The 20,747-nt window shown below is 34.4% G+C and overlaps 1 protein-coding gene across 3 annotated transcripts in view; it reads right to left on the bottom strand.

Annotated features, from left to right (window-relative positions):
- The window catches only part of BCAT1 (branched chain amino acid transaminase 1), an 87,198-nt gene that overhangs the window by 7,261 nt on the left and 59,190 nt on the right, over positions 1-20,747 (bottom strand). For all 3 annotated transcript variants that reach the window (XM_072653479.1, XM_072653480.1, XM_072653482.1), the window contains exons 8-10: positions 17,897-17,982; positions 14,776-14,916; positions 8,127-8,201 (exon numbers count right to left, since the gene is read on the bottom strand). In XM_072653479.1, coding sequence (XP_072509580.1) covers positions 8,127-8,201; positions 14,776-14,916; positions 17,897-17,982 — 302 coding nt within the window. The remainder of the gene's footprint in view (positions 1-8,126; positions 8,202-14,775; positions 14,917-17,896; positions 17,983-20,747) is intronic.

The following is a 20,747-nucleotide window of genomic DNA, read 5'->3' as shown; positions in this document are numbered from 1 at the left end:
AAATAAGCCAAATGGAAAAGGAGGTTCAAAAGCTCACTGAACAAAATAGTTCTTTAAAAGACAGAGTGGAGTTCAGGGAAGCTAATGACTATGAGATAAACCAAGAAGTTAGAAAACAAAACCAAAAGATTGAAAAAATAGAAGATAATGTGAAACATCTCATAGGAAAAACAACTGACCTGGAAAAGGGATCCAGGAGAGACAATTTAAAAATTATGGGACTGCCTGAAAGCCATGATCAAAAAAAGAGCCTAGACATCATCTTTCATGAAATTATCAAGGAAAACTGCCCTGATATTCTAGAACCAGAGGGCAAAATAAATATTGAAAGAATCCACCTATCACCTCCTAAAGAGACCAGAAAAGAGAAATTCCTAGGAATATTGTGGCCAAATTTCAGAGTTGGCAGATCAAGGGGAAAATACTGCAAGCAGCTAGAAAGAAACAATTCAAGTATTGTGGAAATACAATCAGGATAACACAGGATCTGGCAGCTTCTACATTAAGAGATTGAAGGCCTTGGAATAGGATATTCTAGAAGTCAAAGGAACTGGGATTAAAACCAAGAATCACCTACTCAGCAAAACTGAATAAAAGGGAATAAATGATCATTCAATGATATAGAGGACTTTCAAGCATTCTTGATGAAAAGACCACAGCTGAAAAGAAAATTTGACTTTCAAACACAAGAATGAAGAGAAGCATGAAAAGGTAAACAGGAAAGAGAAATCATAAAGGACTTTCTAAAGATGAACTGTTTACATTCCTACGTAGAAAGATAATATTTGTAACTCTTGAGACTTTTCTCAGTATTTTGGTAGGTGGAGGGGTAATACACACACAGACACAGACACACACACACACACACACACACACACACACACAGAGTATAGGTTGAGTTGAATCAGAAGAGATGATATCCATAATAAAATAAAATTAAGGGGTGAGAGAGAAAATACTGGGAGGAGAAAGGGAGAAATGGAATGGGGCAGGCTATCACTCATAAAAGAGACAAGAAAAATCTTGTTCAATGGAGGAGAATAGGGAGGAGGTGAGAGAGGAAAATGAAGCTTACTGTCTTCACATATGGCTTAAGGAGGGAATAACATGCTCACTAAATTTGGTATGAAAATCTATCTTACACTACAGGAAAGCAGGGGAAGAGGGGACAAGTGGGGTGAGGAGGATGATAGAAGGGAGGGCAAATGGGAGAATGGGAGTAACTAGAAGTAAACACTTTTGGGAAAGGAAAAGGTCAAATGAGAGAATAGGAAAAAAAGGGGGAGGCAGGGTAGAATGGAGGGAAATATAGTTAGTCTTACATAACATGACTATTATGGAAGTCTTTTGCAAAATGACACATATATAGCCTATATTGAATTGCTTGCCTTCTCAGTGGGGATGGCTACAGAGGGAGGGAGAGAGGGAGAGAAGTTGGAATTCAAAGTATTAGAAACGAATGTTGAGAATTATTATTGCATATAACTGGGAAATAAGAAATACAGATAATTGGGTAGAAATGTATCTTGCCCTACAAGAAAAGAGAGATGTGGATAAGGGAAGGGTGGGGTGTGATAGAAGGGAAGGTACACTGAGGGAAGGGCTAATCAGAATGCAAGGTATTTGGAGATGGGGGAGGGGAGAGATGGGGAGAAAAATTGGAACTCAAAATTTTGTGGAAATGAATGTTGAAATCTCAAAATAAATAAATAAATTTTTAAGAAATGAAATAAAAAAAGAAAGATGAAGAGAGGGGATGATGATGACAGGAAAGTCAGCATATTGGTTGGTAATAACTGATATTCTTTTCTTTACCTTTTTTTAAAAAAGAAATAGGATCCAAGTTTTTTTCTTCAAGTTTGATATATTCCCCTTTTTCATATATCTTAAGAACCTGATGCTTCAAAACAGTATTGCCTCCATTACACGCTTTTTCTGTGCATATTTTGTCTTGTCCAATTGTTCTTATGCTCATTTTCTTCTTTGTTACTTTCTATTCTACATGCAACACATCCATAACTATGATGTTAAGAGTACAAACATGATGGCTTCATTGTGAAGATGAAGAGTTTGTTTTTAAAGTATTTTCACATCTTGTTCATTTTTTTCTGGCTCTTCCAGCTCAATTTATTGATGCCGTCTGGATGACGCTGTTTACACGATTCCCTTACCAAGCATTATTTAAATATTTTCTTCCCTATGAAGTTTCTCATTTTTCCTGAAATGACACTTATTATAATCTTTAACTATTTTCCATAACATTTTATAAAAATTTTATATTCTAAGTGGATGCTAATTGCTATATATCTTTCTTCATTTATCAGTGACTTCAAGTATTTGCTCACTAAGACAATTTCTAAGATCTTTTGGTTTTCTTGTTATGGTAATTCATTTACCTAAATTTATTTAGAAAACAGTTTAATTTAATCATTGTCTTTATCTGTTCTTCTATTTATGTGCCATTTTAAGTCATCAATAGCTTGTTCAAATAGGTCAGGTTGGAATTGTTTTCCTTGAATATCATATGTTTTCTCATTTTCATTATCTCAGTTTTGCATTACTTGTCATCATTGTTCTGACAATTTCTTGGTCTTGGTACACAAGAATATGATTTGGGAATTATTGCCATAGAAGTAATAAGTTATTTCCTGTTTGTTAAAATATGATCAATTTCATTTTTCCTTATGATATGTGATGCTTCCTATAACCTGATTCTTTTCTCAGAATGTTCACAATCTAAGTATGGATCTTCTATGTAGTCTATAGCCTGTACTCTCATTTCTTACTCTTGAACCATTTTTCAGATGTATTGATTAAGCAAAGTCAAGTCAAAGAATAGTCATTAGCGGTTCTGTATCAACTTGCAAAAAGGGCTGTAGTGTGTCAAAAATTGGTGCTTGATCTTGTCCTGTTTAATATTTTTGTCAATGACTTAGATTAAGTATAGATAGTATTCTTAATATATCTGCAAATGACACAAGACTAGAAGAAATGCCTAACACAATATACAGAAGGAGAATCCAAAAAGCTTTTGACACGCTAAAACACTAGAATACCTCAAACATGACAGCATTTGAGGTTCAAAAAACAACTTCATAAGTACAAGACATGGTAACATGATTAGACATCATTTCTAATCTGGAGCATGTCCTGGGTAGAGCAAACAGGATCATGAGGGTCCTCAGTTTCATAGTTTATGAAGACTGACTGAAGGATTTAGAAATTATTAGTCTGGAGAAAAGAAAATTCAGTAGGAATGGACTGAAGATAGGTATTTTAAAGACTTGGTCACATTTGACCCTAGAGAGCAGAACAAGGAGCAGTGGGAAGCTCCAAAGAGACAAGAATAAGCTGAATATAGAGAAAAACTTCCTCACAATTAATGCTGTCCAAAAATGAAGTAGGTTTCCTCAAGAGGTAATAGGTTCCTGATCATTTGAAATTTTCAAGAATAAGCTGGATGACTATTCCCATTCACTGGAAATATAGTAGGAGATCTTTTTTTTTTTTAGATATGAATTAGACTAAAATGGATTCAAGTTCCTTTCAGTTGTAAAATTCAGTTATCCTCTTTTATTCATTAAAGTTACCAAGTGTCAGTTATGCTTATTTAATTTGGAGAGAAGTAAGAAGAATTGTAAAATTATATGTCTCCTAACCCTCTCAACTGTTGTTACTATGTACATAATCTGCAATTATTTCATGGAGGTCTTTTTGAAAAATTCTTACCATGATCACTACAAAACAAATGACCAAATAACTCATGAAATTATGTTACTTTTTGCCTTTGATTACACAGTAAAGCCAACTGCCAATTCCCTGATGTGCCTCTCTAGGAAAACTCACAAGCCATTCTTTTGCTGAGTTGAAATTGCCTGTCTCCTCATTTCATTTGTAATAAGAATGTCTAAACTGATCTGACTGAGTTCCATACAAGTACTTGTTTATTGTCAAGGATCACTCATGTAAGGTTATCCACATGAGTTTAAATTTGTAGAATGCCTAAAAACAATAGTTATTTGCAGCTTCTGTCCCTTTTCCACCATTCTGCCACACTCACCATCCAACAAATGAGAGAATCATTTTACATTTCCTTTGTTTCATAGTTTGACATAACCAAAAATTTCATCCTCAAGAAGCCAATCAACTGGTAGAAAGCATCTCTGTATTTAGTGAGACTTTTCCTTGAAATGCAGACATAACTTGTTACTGGAACTCTACTGGAAGCCTTTATATCATGCCAGAGCTTGTACTCCTCAGGCATAATCATCATACATTTAGGGCCATGATGAAGTATGAGATTAAAACCACACAGCTGTGAAAATGATTGTTCTAGGGCACAGGTGTGATCATGCCACTCATGCTAAAACAACAATAATTTTCATTAGATTCTTACTATCCACCCATGTATCTATCAATACACATAGGTATGTTTCTACGTATATGTATGTATGTATGTATGTATGTATCCCTGGATCCTTTCAGTTCAGTTGAAGAAGATAATTGATTATCTTCTAAGCAAGATGACCTGACTGATGAATCTTTGCAAGGCAAATTAAGTTCTCTAATGAACTTAAAGGCAAGAGAAAATGAAAAGTACACAGAGTACGTCATACTTGGAAGAATTAGAGAAATACATATTCAACATGGTTTTGTTTGTTACTTTTAAGATTTGAAATACAATCATAAATTATATGGGACTCATTGAATGAATGAATGAAATGATTATAGTTAACAATTTAATTATGACTAATCAATTAGATAATCATGAAATAAAATATACTTTTATATTTAAGGCCTTCCATATTGTCCCTCCTACCTACCCATCTTGCTTTATTTCATAATACTCCCCTTAAATCTCCCAGTGTTCCGGGAATACTGATTAATAGTCATTTTCTTGTCCTCTTTGGGTACACTTCCTCTTTTCATGCCTGTAAGCCAACCCTTATACCCACAATAGGCTCTTTCCACATCTCTGCCTTCTTCCTTCAACCCCGCTCAGACATGGTCTTCTGTGGTTTCCTATATATTTAGGGCACTTTGTATAGATCTCTTTTTTTGGGTTTATTACTTTGTGACCTGCACTGTACTTACTAATATATCTGTATAGCCCTCCTTTTAGGGGGAAAGGGAAAGGGAGAAGGGAATAAGAGTTTATATAGTACCTACTATGTGGCAGGCCATATGGTAAGCACTTTACTTCTATCATCTCATTTGATCTATTATATTATATTGATCTATTATTATATTATTATATGCTCCTAGGGGAAGATACCATCATATTTTTCATCTTTGTATCCCTGGTGTTTATATAGAAAGTGCTTAATAAATGCTTAATGAACTCAAAAAAAAAGATATATTTGTGAATTTCAAGTTTTCTGACTGCAACAATGTCAACCCATCCAAAGGTAATCCAATTTTAGTTATGTCATTCCTGAGACTAGAGTACGCTAAAGTTGGTACATCTCAATATTTTAACCGTGAACTGATTATTTCATAAATATTTCCAGACTTAAATTTTTAGTGTAAATAATTTTTTATTTATTTTGGAAGTCTCTCTCAGAGAAACCTAGAATTAATGGAGGTAATACATAGAAATCTTTTGGGGAAAGGTGCTTATTTTCTTAAAGTAAAACATTATACTTAGTATAATTTGTACTTTCAATCTGTCTCAAAATTATTTTGAAGAAGTCTAATTCAAAATTTGTGGAAATTTTCTTGAAAAACACTTAACTCTGGCAACACTTGGGATTTCTTTTCCTTCAAAGAATGTAATGGTACAAAGTACCTCTCATTACCTTTAAAGATACTAAAATTTACCATGTGTGGGGATAGTTCCAGTATCTTTTTATTTCTCCATGAAAAAAAGAAAAGGAACACTAGCAACATAATGAATGCTCCCTAAATACAATCCTTCAGTGTAATTTGGGTTAGATGTACACACAGGGAATTCTTCTCTTTCTTCAACAAATATAATCAGAGTTTAGAGTGCTCTCTTCCTAGGAGGTATTTGTAGAATCCATCTAACTAAGACACAGGAAAATATAATTACCTAAATGGGATTAAATGCTTAACCACAGGGATTCTTACTCATATACAGAAGGTTAAAGAGAAAGCCAAATTTGTGGTGGGGCAGGAATGTTTCCCCTGGGGCATACTGGCAGGGCTCTCTGAAGCTTTTACACAGTACTTTGTGGGGAACATCCATGTTTCCATGTAATGTTAGGCAGATCAAATGCACCACATGGAGCAATTCTAGGCTTTTCTCTGAATGGATATTTAAATTATTTTTCTTGGAGAGAAATAGACAACCTAGTGGCTTGGCTGACAGCACCAATTTGCCACTGTGTGAGAGAACAATCTCAAAACTCCTCTGGGTACTATGCCCACAGGCACAAAGGGAAAAAAGACCAAGGTCACAGTCCTATAATCCAAATGAATAATCCTTTGGTATTCAAAAATCTGGAATAAAGAGTGTCTCTTTTATTCTTAATGCACAAACATTGTTTAACATTTCATCATGTGGGGAACCCCTTATGTAGGTGGGGAACTCCTTATGTAGATAGGTAATTCCTCCAAAAACAGTCTTAAGAAAGCTGCCTTGGATGCTGAGATGTCACAGGCAACATGTAGCAGAGGCAGATCTTGAACCCAGTTCTTTGGGGCTCCAAGTTCTGCCCCCTATTAAATATGTGTCTCATGGTACCTCTCTATGTTATACTATCTATACCAAAATCCAATGATTTTCTTTTCTTTTCAATATGGATTTCTCTATGAAATTAGTTTTTATTATAAATAGTATAATAGTTCTAACTGAACTTAGCTAAAAAGAGAAATGCTTGATTTCCTCTTAGCCAAAGGCACTAAATTACATATTGAATGTATAGAGGTGAGAAAAAAATGGTTTCATAATACCTTCTTTCTTCCATTATCTTTTGTTTCTAAACTGTTTCATTGATACAAGTTTTAACACTTTACTGAGTTTCTGAACTACTTTAATTCATTTTCTATCTTTGACTTTTCTTTCTTGAAAGGATTCTTTTACATTTTTTTCTTTTCCAAGGAATTTTTTGTTATTGTTATTTTTCAAGTCACAAGTTGAAGACCCTCCAATAATTCCCTTTTACAGTTTAGGGTCATGTACCAGATGGTTCAAAATAGATATATTAAATTTGCTTCCTTAATAATTATCAACCTCAAACTGGGTTTCCTAAAGAAGTTTTCGGTGGCTCTAAGGGGAAGAAGTGAGATCAGAGCCATACATTCCTCATAATGTGTTTTATCATTATCAAGAGATAATATTTGTAAAGAATGCTTAGCATAAAGCCTGATACATAATAGATACGATATATGCCTATTCCCTCCCTTTTTTTGATGCAGTTAGACAGCCAATCACCCAATAAGCATTCAAAAAGCATTTCCTGAGTACTAGACACTGTGCTAAATCCTGAGAACACAAAGAAAGGCACAGACATATCACACTATCTTGGGAATTTTTACCCATATTTTGTTTATTTATTGGTTTTGATATTTTCATTCTGGACCATGGATTTCATTGGTATAGGGAACTCTTATTAATGAATATCACTCTACCAAAGAGATCAGCATCTACTGAGTAATATATCATCTGGGAGAATCATCAGTCAGCTTATCAACAAGCATTTATTACATGCTTAAGATCTGCCAGGCATCATACTAAGTGCTGAGAATACAAAGGCAAAAATATGGTCCCTTCCCTCAAGGAGATCATATTGTAATAGGGGAGAGAACATACAAACAATTATGTACAAAGGGCATTAAGAGGCTAATTAACTTATCCACAGCCACTTGTTTCCCCTGTCATTAGTATTTTCTTTCCAATATTAGTTGTTATTCATTTAGTATATATTTTCTATTTATGTATCAGTGTGTATGTTTTCTCTTTCCATCACATACTAGTGAGTTCCTTGAAAGGAGAAAAATCATTTCTGTCTCTGTAGCTGCAGTCTTTAATGCAGTGTCTGGCACAGGGTAAGAGCTTAATAAATGTTGGCTAACTTGAAATTAATTTCAGTTTTCTAAGTAATTTTATTTATTTCTAGCCACTGAGTGAATTTAGTAGACATTGTAAATAAATAAACACTTACCTGGATATCAGTAAGTTGGTTTAAAATACGGGTGGCAAGCTTAGGACCATTCTCCATAGTTGGAACATGAATATTCTAAGAAAAGAAGAGGGAGGAAGTACTTTAAAAAAGATTCATGTGTACTGTGGAAATTGTAAGACTCAGAACAAAGGTAGTTAAAACTAGAAAATAAGAAAAATTGCCACACCTTTTATCTTAAGGAAAGTATGTGTTCTATAAAGCCCTGTTCAACCTAAATTTATTTTATGACACTTAAGTTTTATTGACCTTTTTTCCCCCAAAACAAATCATTAAGGTAGAATTACCAGGTCAAAGAGAAAATACTGTAAGCATCCAGAAAGAAACAATTCAAATATCAAGGAACTACAGTCAGGATCACACAGGACCTTTCAGGCAAGCATATGGACATTCAATGAAAAAAAGAGATTTCCAGATCTTCATGATGAAAAGGTCAGAGCTCAATAGAAAATCTGATCTTCAAATACAAGACTTAAGAGAGGCATAAAAAGATAAACAGGAAAAAAAGGGGAAAAAACCCTGTGATTTAATGTGAGCAAACTGTTTACATCCCTACATGGGGATGATTCTTGTTAACTTTGAAAATTGTATATTTATTGACATTTAAAAGGGATATACATAGATAGAAGGTGTGGGCATAAATTAACTAAGTTATCATTCTTTGCAGACGATATAATGATATACTTACAGAATCTTAGAGAATCAAATAAAAAACTACTTGAAATAATGAACAACTTTAGCAAAGTTGAAGGATACAAAATAAACCCAAAGAAATCATCTGCATTTCTATATATTACTAACAAAGCCCAACAGCAAGAGATAGAAAGAAGAATCCCATTTAAAGTTACTGTAGACACTATTAAATATTTGGGAGTCTACCCCAAAACTAACCCAGGGACTATATGAACACAATTACAAAACATTTTTCACAAATAAAGGCAGATCTAAATAAGTGGAAAAACATAGGTTCTCATGGGTAGGTAGAGCTAATATAATAAAAATGATAATTCTACCTAAATTAATTTACTTATTCAGTTCCATATCAATCAAATTACCAAAAAAATTATTTTTATAGAACTAGTGAAAATAATATTAAAATTCATCTGGAAGAACAAAAGGTCCAGAATATCAAGGGAATTAATGATCCTGACACTATATATTAAAATAAAGTCCAAATGGGTACATGATCTAGGTATAAAGGCTGATACTATAAGCAAACTAGAGGAGCTAGAAATAGTTTGTCAGATTTATACAGAAGAATTTATTACCAAACAAGAGATAAGAGAACATTACGAAATGGAAAATGGATAACTTTGATTGGGTCAAATTGAAAAGTTTTTGCACAAACAAAGCCAATGCAACCAAGATTAGGAGGGAAGCAGAAAACTGGGAAGGAATTTTTACAACTAGTATCTGTGTTAAAGGCCTTATTTCTAAAATATATGGAGAACTGAGTCAAATTTACAAGAATACAAGCCATTCCCCAGTTGATTAAGGTTCAAATGATAGGAACAGGCAGTTTTCAGAGGAAGAAATTAAAGCTATATATAGTCATATGAAAAAATGCTCTAAATTGCTATTGATTAGAGATGCAAATCAAAACAACTCTGAGGTACCATATCATACCTATCAGATTGGCTAACATGGCAAAATAGGAAAATGATAAATGTTGAAGAAGATGTGGGAGAGTTAGAACACTAATTCATTGTTGGTGGAGGTATGAGCTCATCCAATCATTCTGGAGAGCAATTTGGAACTGCTCTCAATGGCTATAAAAATGTTCATACCCTTTGACACAGCAATATCTCTACTAGGGTTGTATCCCAAAGAGATCACAAAAATGGGAAAAGGACTCACATGTACAAAAATATTTATAATAGCTCTTTTTGTGGCAGCCAAGAACTGGAAATGGAGGGGACGCCCATCAATTGGGGAATGGCTGAACAAGTGGTGGTGTATGAGTGTAATGGAATACAGTTGTATGCTATAAGAAATGACAACAGGTGAGCTTCAGAAAAACCTAGAAAGACTTATATGAACTGATGCTGAGGGAAGTGAATGGAGCCAGGAGAACATTATACACAGTATCAGTCACAGGACTGTTTTTGATAAACTTAGCCCTTCATGGCAATGCAAAGGACAAAAGACAAATGTCTTATTATGTCCAAAGGACCCATGATGCAAAATGTCATCCACATCCAGAGAAAGAACTGTGGAGTTGGAAGGCAGAATGATGCAACTATTTCCTCCTATGTTATGTTTTGTTTTTCTCATGGTTTCTCCCATTCACTTTAATTCTTTTATGCAACATGACTAATGTGAAAATGTGTTTAATAGGAATATATGTGTAGAACTCATATAAAATTGCATGTCATCTTGGAGAAAGAGGGGAAGAAAATTTGAAATTTATGGAAGTGACTGTTGAAAAGTGAAAACAAAAAAATAAATTTGGGGAAAAAAATAAAATCCCATCTTCTACAAGAAAAAAAAGCCATTCCCCCAGAATTACTCTCCTACAAATACACACAGTCCAGAGAATGGATGCAAACTTAAGAATACAGTGTCAGTGAGGCACACAGGAAGGAAATATGTGCCAAGAAAATTCACAACTCTGGAACTGAAGGGGCCTGAAGTGCTTTTTCTAATACAGTCATCTCTGCAGTCCAACTCTACTGCCAGACCTATTTCTCTCTTGACTCCATAGCAGGCTTTCTTTTCTGCTGCCAGAGGATCACGTTCTTTGAAGCTATTTCTTTTCTCAGATGACTATGTTTCTGTATCCTTTTCTTTCTGGAGAGTCTTGCCCACTGCCAGATCCTGAACCATCTCCAATCACCCTGATGAATGGCTCAGGAGGAGAAAGTGAGGATGATGGCCTTGCAAAACCCTCCCTCACTCAAAACAAAGTCCAGTGCAAATCATGTCATCATTTCTCTGATGTCATGGCCCTCTTCGAAAACCAAGAATGAACACAACAACAGTATTTTCATTCTGAAGTGACATGATGTGTAGGTGCTTCCCAGCAGGAGGGTTCCTCTTCCACTGCTGACTGGAACTGGCAAACTCTTGAACTTCTGGATTGCTTTCTTTTTTATAAAGGCCCAAGGGATACTACAGAGTCTCTTAGCTAATTATTAGATGTTTTCTGTGCGGTGTCAGTTCCCTTCATAATCTTCTCAGATTGAATAAGGAATTTCTTCACACACTGTGGGGTTGTCACAAGACTCATTAATACCTCTTTCATATGTATATACTTATACACATAAAGATTTTTTCTCTAGTTAGAAAATAAACTCCTTGGTGATGTTTTTCATTTTTTGACTTTGTATCCCCAGTACACAGTATAGTGTCAAGCACTGTCAAACATTAATAAATGTTTGTTGATTGATTGGCTCTGTATTATGTTAGAGATACGGTTCTGATTTCACAGTGTCCACCACTTTCTAAGGAGAAAAGATAAGCAGGTCTTCATCTCTTCTCCAGGACAAAAACTGGACATTGAAATTAAACTGAGAGTGGAAGCTTTTTCGAGATTAAGTATTGTTTATATTGTCATAATTGAGTATTTTGTTCTGCTTATATCATTTTGTGTCATTCATATAAGTCCACTTTTCTTTGAATTCTTCAAGATAATATTATTTCTTAGAGCATAATATTGCATTTTATATGCTAATTTATTTAGTCATTAGTCATTTTACAGTCATCCAATTTACATCACTTCTTGACATGACAAAGTGCTATTAGAAATATTTTTTTGCCTTCCTGACCTTTCTATGATATATTCCTAGTAACGGAATTTCTCTGTATGACAGGTAGGGAGTTGATTTAGTCCATGGAATAGTTAGAAAACAAACACTGAACATCTGGAAGAAACAGCAGGGAACATCTCCCAGAAAGACGCCTTCAGGCTCAGGAATGGTCATGGTCATTTAATATAGAGGGGAATCATAGAAAAGAAAGGAGCTATCCAGAGGTATGTAAGGGACATCTCATCTTCTCCTCAGTTTCTCAAACACAATGGAAACCCAGATGTCTGTGGGCTGCTGTGAGGGCCAATAAGTACATCTTAGAATGGAAACAAGAAAACACAGTAGGTGTTCTTCATTCACTTGCTGTTTTTTCCTTTTTCAGTGTGGATATATTAGCCAAACTCCCTAAAGTGATTTTGTATCTCATTTAGGAGATGCAAGAATAGTCTAGGTCTTCTTGCAATTTACAGAATGTTATCTACAAAGGAGAGGTAACTGGAGGACATCACCATTTTAGAAGGATTCCTTGTTCCATTTAGACTTTAAACTGTTGAACATTTTCCATCAAGTTGGCAGAAATTTTTAATAAGCATACATCTCCCTACTTTAGAGTCTGAATAGTGTTCAAAGTGATCAACCAAAGCCATGTCTATTGTTATATCTTGCTGGGAATCTTGTATAATTTTGGCATATGTAGGGGAGGCAAGTTAATTTTGTGCTATCAAATGCTTTCTTAGAGGAAACAATAGAGCAGCTAGGTGGCACATAGGATAAAACACTAGGCTTGAAGTCAGGAAGACTCAACTTCATGAGTTCAAATCTAGCTCAGACACTTGCTAGCTGTGTAACCTTGCCTCAGTTTCCTCATCTGTAAAATGAGCTGGAGAAGGAAATGGCAAACCACTCCAATTTCTTCGCCAAGAAACCCTAAATGAAGTCATGAAGAGTCAGATATGATTGAAAATGATCAAAGAACAAAAAATTTGAGTAAATAATAAATAGAAACAATTCTGACTTGAATTCTCTACACCTTTCTATCAATTCTATCATTATAAAGAAGTTGCGTACCATAAAATATTTTACAAAAGTTTACTTGTACACTCTTCACATTTTTATGAAGTATGTGTATAGGATACTCTCACATAACTTTGTAAGACTGGAAAGTAGGCATATATATGAGTTGATGAGTTACCTTTTTTGGTAACAATACAAATTTTTTAGCCAAACCCCAAAATTCATATCCCTACCTCTTTCAGAAAGCTTAAAGGATGATACTTTGTTGCCTCCCAAACTGTGTTGCCTCCAGTATGGATCTTTGTTGCATACAAGCAAAACTTGTTAAAATCAAGATGCTTCCATCTTTGTTTTCATTAAGGTCATTTCTATTTCTTCACATGGTTCAACAAAGAATTTTATGTTTAAGACTTTAATTATGGTGGTTTCGCTCTATTACATGGGGAAAAAAAGATTATAATAAAATTTTTTACCAATTTTTTTTATTTTTAATCTCTTTCTTGTCCATTTAGTTTTAATCTTAGTATGATCACTTAGTTGAATCTCTTGACAAGCTTTATTTAAAATTGTTTATTTTCATACTGTTTCTCTTTGTATTATGAGGTGATAGTGTTCATAGTATTCCACCACAGCATTTTAAAAATAAACTTATATTCTTATAATTGTTGTTATAGGCTTCTGTTTGATAAAGAAATGAAGCTTTTGCTCACTGAAGCAATTTCTAGGCTCTTTTAAGTTTTCTTCTGAAGCTGATTGACTTACATATTTTAAATCTCCTTAGGAAATGGTAACAGTTGGGTTGTTATTTATCCTTATATCAACAGATAATAATGATCTCATTGATTAATATTGTCAATAATGTTTTAAAACAAGTATAGAACATCAAACAAAAAGGATATATAATATTCACTATATGATTAAATCTTTTTATGATATACTAAAGACCTAAAATACTAAGACTGTCAAGAATGGGAAATGAGAAAAAAAATCTACTCAACAACCAGGAAAAATTATATTCGATGTAAAATCAAAGAAATTTAGATTCAGTCAGTAAATTCAACTAATCCATATCTCAAGGAGTAACGCCTGTATACCATCTAATTATAAATTTAACTGATGTAAACCATGAAAATTGGGATATCATAAAGAACGAATAAGAATAATGAGAAAAGTAGGTAGAAATAATGTGAAAGCAAGAGGAATTTATTAGGAGCAGAACATGTCTACCAGTTAGATCTTCACATTTCTTTAAGAGAACTTGTAAGTGCATCAGGAATTTTACATTTAATGATAAAAACACATTTATTTAATACCTACCAAGTGCAAAATACTATGGAAGATTATACTTAGCAGTGGCTCAGTTTCTGACCTTATGGAGCTTATAGCCTTGTAGGAGTTTGACCACATACACAGAAACACAAATACATCTCAAAATAATACATTTCTCTGTAAAACTGTCACTTAACACAAGGAAAACCAAGTCATGCACAAAAAGCTCATACTGATTACTTAGAAAAGTAATGTGGATAATGGAAATCTTCCTTGGTTCTAAAGGCTGGGAATATGTAAAACTGAATATTAAAATATTCAAACTGAATATTAAAATATTAAAAACACTTAAATTCCATAACTATGCATTCATAAAATAAATCACTTAGCAAGATGGTAGGAAATAAACTGCTAATATGGCTCCATATGAAACACACAAACGAGCAAACCCAAACCCAAACCAAAGGCTAATTGCATGAAAAGTTAAAAAGATTCCTTTCAAGCTGTGTCTAAATTGTACCATAATCCATGCAAAGAAAATTAATAAAACCATAAGTCAGCCCTGTGAAATAATAAAAATGAATAAATACTTCTCTTACCTCACCCTTGTATAGTACATCAGAAACTGGGCAAACAACACAAGCCGTACCACAGCCAAACATCTCTTTTACTCTGTTTTCCTTCAGGGCAACGATCAAGTCATTCATAGTGAGGTACCTCTCAGTCACTTTAAATTCATTCTGTTCAGGAGTTTGAAAATAATATTTTTTATCAGACATAAGATTTCTAACCTTGCTACTACCCATAAATAATTTTTAAGCTCTGATGTGGAAAATAATCATTATTTCATGTAACCTCACAGGTAAGTTGGGGAAGGTTTTGTTTTGCTTTTTAATGAAGAAATTGTAGTTTAGAGATACACTAAAGTAGTACAGCTTCTAAATGGAATTATCAAGAGTTAGCTACATTGGCATGACCCTCTTTTTCTTGAAAAACAAATGAAAGCTCTAGTACTAGGTATTACATAGTTTTTACTTTGTTATCTTTAACACCTGGTTTTTTTTCCCCACATGCCAGGCATAAGCTCCTTTAAATTACTCCAGTTACTGAGGACATAAAATATAACAAAATGCATTCTATTTCCATCATCATAATTTCCTGAAGGAATTTTATCACAAAGGAAGATGATGGTCATGATCAACAAAATGGAGGGCTACACAATTTCTCTGACCATCATTGACTTTTCAAATTTCTCCAAAGTAAGAATTATGTGCAACAGATAGAGAAAATTACAAAATTATTAATAGCACATTTCCTCTGTTCCAAAAAAATTATCCATGGTTTAAGCCACTGAGAATTCTAATGAGATAATAAAGGAAGATGATACTGACTGTATGCCACACAGCAAATAAGAAGATAAAATATGATGGCAACTTGATTTTGGTGTAGGGGAGAGAGCATTGGGCCTGGAGTTAGGAAGACCTGAGTTCAAATGTGGCCTTCTAGACATTTACTAATGGTGTGACTTTGGGCAAGTCATTTAACATGTTTGGCTCAGTTTCTCCAACTGTAAAAGGGGGTAATGATGATAATAATAATATGAGCCTCCCAGGGTGGTTGTGATGATCAAACAATATATTTTTTTAAAAAAGTATTTAGCACAGGGCTTAGTTCATAGTAGCACCATATAAATGTGCATTCCCTTCCTCTTCCTCTTAATAGAGAATTCTACTTCCTATATTCCTTCCCCTCCTAACTTATTGATTTGTTTTCAACAACATTCTTAATATTCAGTTTCTATATTCTTTCCTATTGTAAGCAGTGACAGATCTCACTGGCTATTACCCAGATATGCAGAGACTCTTGCTGAAAAGTTCAACAAGTAGGGAGAAATAGTTAAATATTTAATGTAATTTCCATTTTAATTCTATCATTTTTAGCTCCTGCTAAGTAACTGGTCAAAAAGAAATGTTTTTTTCACCAGATGCCCTGGAATCCTGGGTAACAAAGAAGCAATCACCCTTTTTTACAGAATATCAAAATAAGAAAAAAATTAAACCCACTAACATCAAGAAAAAGAAATACAGCTCTTAGGGGCTCAGGAAGGGAAATACATTTTGTCACAGGTAGGTTAACGGAGCTGAACGAGAAAGAAGGGAAGGAAAAGTATGCCTGCCAATGAAATTATGCTTATTTGTAAATTTCGGTTTATCTCAGCCTGCAATTGTAATTATGCTTTTTTCCAACCATGAGTTTACAACGGTCTTTATAAAAGGAAAGAAAAAAACACCACCAACCAAACCTGTCCAGAAAATCAGCCAAGCCAATTAAAAACAAGCTGAGTTCTGTGTTGTGGAAAATACACACATGCTGAACTGTCTTCCCTCTGCCCACCCTTATTTATCTTTGGATCATTTCCTCTGGCTGATGAGGGCTTGTAACTTGACCCCCCCCCCCCATACTCTTGCCATTTCATGTCTCCCTGTTTTAAAATAACTTTTAAAACAAATTACAGCTGAGGAGTAAAAAAAATAAAGCTTCCCCCATAATAACCTACTTTTTATACTAGCAAATCATTAGGATTGCAGAGATTTTCCACTTGCAACTTGTCATCAAACCTTCTGTACTTGGTTGATTTTTTTTTAATACAACACAAATTATCGAGTGTCAAAAACACATTTTTCCAACTCTAAACATATTTAGGACAGGGCAAGCTGTTTGAAATTATACCAACAGTTTGCAAATGTCATGGCCAACGTGCCAGCCAGCATGTGGCAGTTGGGTCTTGTCTACTTCAGGGGTTTGCAGAATTATTTATAGCACATTTCCTCCATCTCAAAAATCTCTGCCAGAGAAACTGTTAGCACTCTTCTAGAAAAAAAAATCTGTGTTTATAAACATGTTTCTTATTAACATTGCTTGACCACAGTGTGGACAAAGCCTATCCATGTCCCTTGGAGATGATTTTACCACATTAGTCAAAAGCTCTATCCAAATATCCTTGTCAGACAAGCATTCCATTCAACATTTTCATCATGAGTTCCTCACAACACTGTTCCCAATACAAAATGGTTTAATCCATTCCCCAGTGTTGTACAAAAGAACATTAGAGCTACTCTAAACAATTTTGGATTTTTTGGATTTATTTTCTGGAACATTCTAATTTAAAAGTAGGGTTGGGGTAATGGGAATCCACTTGTAGTAAGATATCTTGACAATTAGTTTATTAATCAGTAAGTACACTCTTTTTCAAATCACTACTAAGTGCATAGGGGACTTCTATTACCTTTTAGAAACAGGGAGTATGAATATAGCTGGAGGCAAAAGTTTTTAAGCACACTTATTATAGAAAAACATTCTGAAGCATTATACAATGTTTAGAGAGTAAAAATTGGGGGTCTTTAAGTAAAATGATGGTACGCATTTTTGTAACACTCTTCAGAATGGAGTTTTCCTTTTTCATTCTGAGAGCCTGCCTAACAGGTTTCTCTCAATCCTTTGGAATGAATTATGCTTATTTGATGAACCTGCCAAGATAGTTCTTTTAAAGAAGCTCTTCTTACTCATGTTAAGATTGAAAGAAGAGATAAGATTAGTTGGAACCACAGGGTATTATTTCAACACTACCCTGGGCTTATATCCATTACTGTTTAACTCATGACAAGTTGCAAGTGGAAAATCTCTGCAGTTACAAAAATTGTTAATGACAAAATCACCCACCCATTTGTTTGCCAGATCCAGTATACTCTGCCTTGTGACTCCTGGAAGAATGATACCATCTAGTGGTGGAGTTGCCAATTCATCTTCTGCAAGAGAATAGTAATGATAATTAAGGGGGAGGCACTTTTCAAATATAGAAATATACATTAGAAATCACACGTATAAACTTCAAATGCAACGACAATTACTAGACTTAACCAATTTTGGCAACCAATAACTCAGATTCAGGGAAGATGTTGTTATCATCTTTCCATTGTAAAGTTTCCCAAATCATTCAAATGACAGATAAATCTGTGAGAGAAAAAAAAAAGACAACTGATTTAATTGCCATCAGTTTGCTATTGGCCCAGAGAAAGATAACAGCTTTCCCCACAAAAATGAACTGAGAAGACACAAACTATCCTAATGAAGAATAATACAGCCAGGAAAGAACTCGAGCTATGTTGAATCTGATTTTTTTTAAAGTATTACTCATTATTAAGTTGTCCTATAAATGACACACAAACGATCATCCTCTAACTCATGTGCAACAAACAAGGACACAGGTCAGTTTCTAGGGTTGCGCTGACTGGATTCTGCTACCATATTTCTCTTCCTCATATGTCAAAGTCCATGTATTGGCTTTTATAAGATATTTTTATCATTAATTCGTTCATCCATTCTATAAAAGTATATTAAGCACCTACTATGTGCAAGTCTACACTTACATTCCTTCTCCCTCTTCATGAGATTTCACATGAAAACCTTTCAAGAATAAGAATGATTGGTCTCCAGCATTCCTTCTCCTTCTAACAGTGGGTGCCATACCATAGGTACTCCTGATCCTCACTCTGTACAAAGAGCAGAGCATCAGAACCAAGAGAGATGAAAAATATCACCTGTGGATGATTAGACTACAAATTATGTTTTGTAGATATTATTTATTGTTTACAGCTTATCAGATTCCAATCCAATGAGGAAGGGTTTCAGTAGCTTGTCCTACGGCCCTACTTTGTTAAACATTTTTGATCAATAAAAGTATAGTTGCATCCTTATCAAATTTATTAAATGACACAAATCTGAGGATAGTTTACACAACAAATGATGAGTTAGGATCCGAACAGATGTTTACAAGATTGGACTGAACTGTTTAAAAGAGAATTTAATAGGGCACGGTGTAAAAGTCTTGAATTTGGGTTCAAAAAACCAATCGAAGTCCAAGCTAGAGAAGGTATGCTTATAGAAGGGTTTGTCTAAAAACAATCCAGAGGCTTCTTTGTAACGTAAGCTCAATGAGACAGTCATGTGGATATTATAGTCCAAAAAACTAATATAAACTTGATTTTACTTATATAAAAAGAGATATAGATCTCAGAAATAAAGAGATGATATCCACACTGTAGGATAGCTAAGTGGCATAGTGGATTGAATACCAAGTTTAGAGTCAAGAAGATTCATCTTCACAAGTTCAAATCTGGCCTCAGACATTTACCAGCTGTGTGACCCTGGGCAAGTCACTTAACCCTGTTTGCCTCAGTTTCCTCATCTGTAAATGAGTAGGAAATGGCAAACCACTCCAGTATCTTTGTCTAGAAAACCCCAAATGGGGTCACAAAGAGTCAAACGCAACTCCACAACCAACAGCACAATCCACATTGTACACTACACTGGTCAGTATAGTGTATAGTGTGCAATATTGATTATTCAATCTTGATTATACTTTAAGAAGAGGTTTAACAAGCAAGATACCACTGAAAGGAAGGAATTAGGATGATGAAAGGTCTTGAATTCACATCATATAGAAAGATTAATTGAAGGAACTTAAGATGTATAGCCTGGAAAAAAAGATCTAAGGGAGTTGGACCAGCTGTCTTCAAGTAATTTAAGAGATATCTTATGGAAGAGATATAATACTTGTTCTCTTTGACTCCTGAGGACAGAACTAAAAATGGCTGGTGTAAACTGCAAAGAATTAAATTTAGTTTTGATGTAAGGAAAACTGGTTTGTTGTTGTTCAGTTACTCTCAGTCCTCTCCAACTCTCTGTGACCCCATCTGAGGTTTTCTTGACAAAAATACTGGAATGCTTTGCCATTTCCTTCTCATTATACAGACAAACTAAGGCAAACAGTTAGGTGACTTGCCCAGGATCACACAGCTGGTAAGTGTTTGAGACCAGATTTGAACTCACAAAAATGAGTCTTTCTCACTCAAAGACTGGTACTCTAGCCACTACACCACCTAGCTGTCCTACAGTGTGGATATCAACTCTTTTATTTCTGAGACCTATACTTCTTTTTCTACAAGTAAAATCAAGTTTGCATTAGTTTTTTGGTCTGTCTGAGGCCAAATTTGAATTCAAGGAGTTATGTCTTGCTCACTCCAGACCCAGCACTCTCTCCACTGCATCACCTAACTCTCTTCCCAACAATTATTACTATTGAAAAGTGGAACAGATGTGGCCTTAAAGAAAAGGCTGCATGGTCATTTGTGGTCATTTGGTATGGATTATTTTTCATAGTTTCAACCAGATGACCTTTCCATTCTGAAATTCTGTAATTCTGTGACATAAAAGAAGTAGAAGATACAGCCCCTGCATTAAGAAGGAGGCAAGTGGAGAAGCCAAGTATATAGCTGCAAAATTAGTTAAGTGAACTTACAAAGAAGTTTAATAGTAAGAAGAGTATTAAGTCAATTCATGTGTGATGAGGAAATACAGATAGAAGAAATTAATCTTTAATATAATTTCAAATCCTATAATTGGAGAGCTGAAACATAAACTCACATGTAGAGATCATCTAGCTCAGTACTTCTTAAACTGTGAGTAATGTGTGATCCATATAGGGTTGTGACCCACAATTTAAGAAATGCTG

The sequence above is a fragment of the Notamacropus eugenii genome, chromosome 3, assembly GCF_028372415.1.
Source record: "Notamacropus eugenii isolate mMacEug1 chromosome 3, mMacEug1.pri_v2, whole genome shotgun sequence".
Taxonomy (NCBI): Eukaryota; Metazoa; Chordata; class Mammalia; order Diprotodontia; family Macropodidae; genus Notamacropus; species Notamacropus eugenii.
This window is presented reverse-complemented; position numbering and strand designations above follow the sequence as displayed.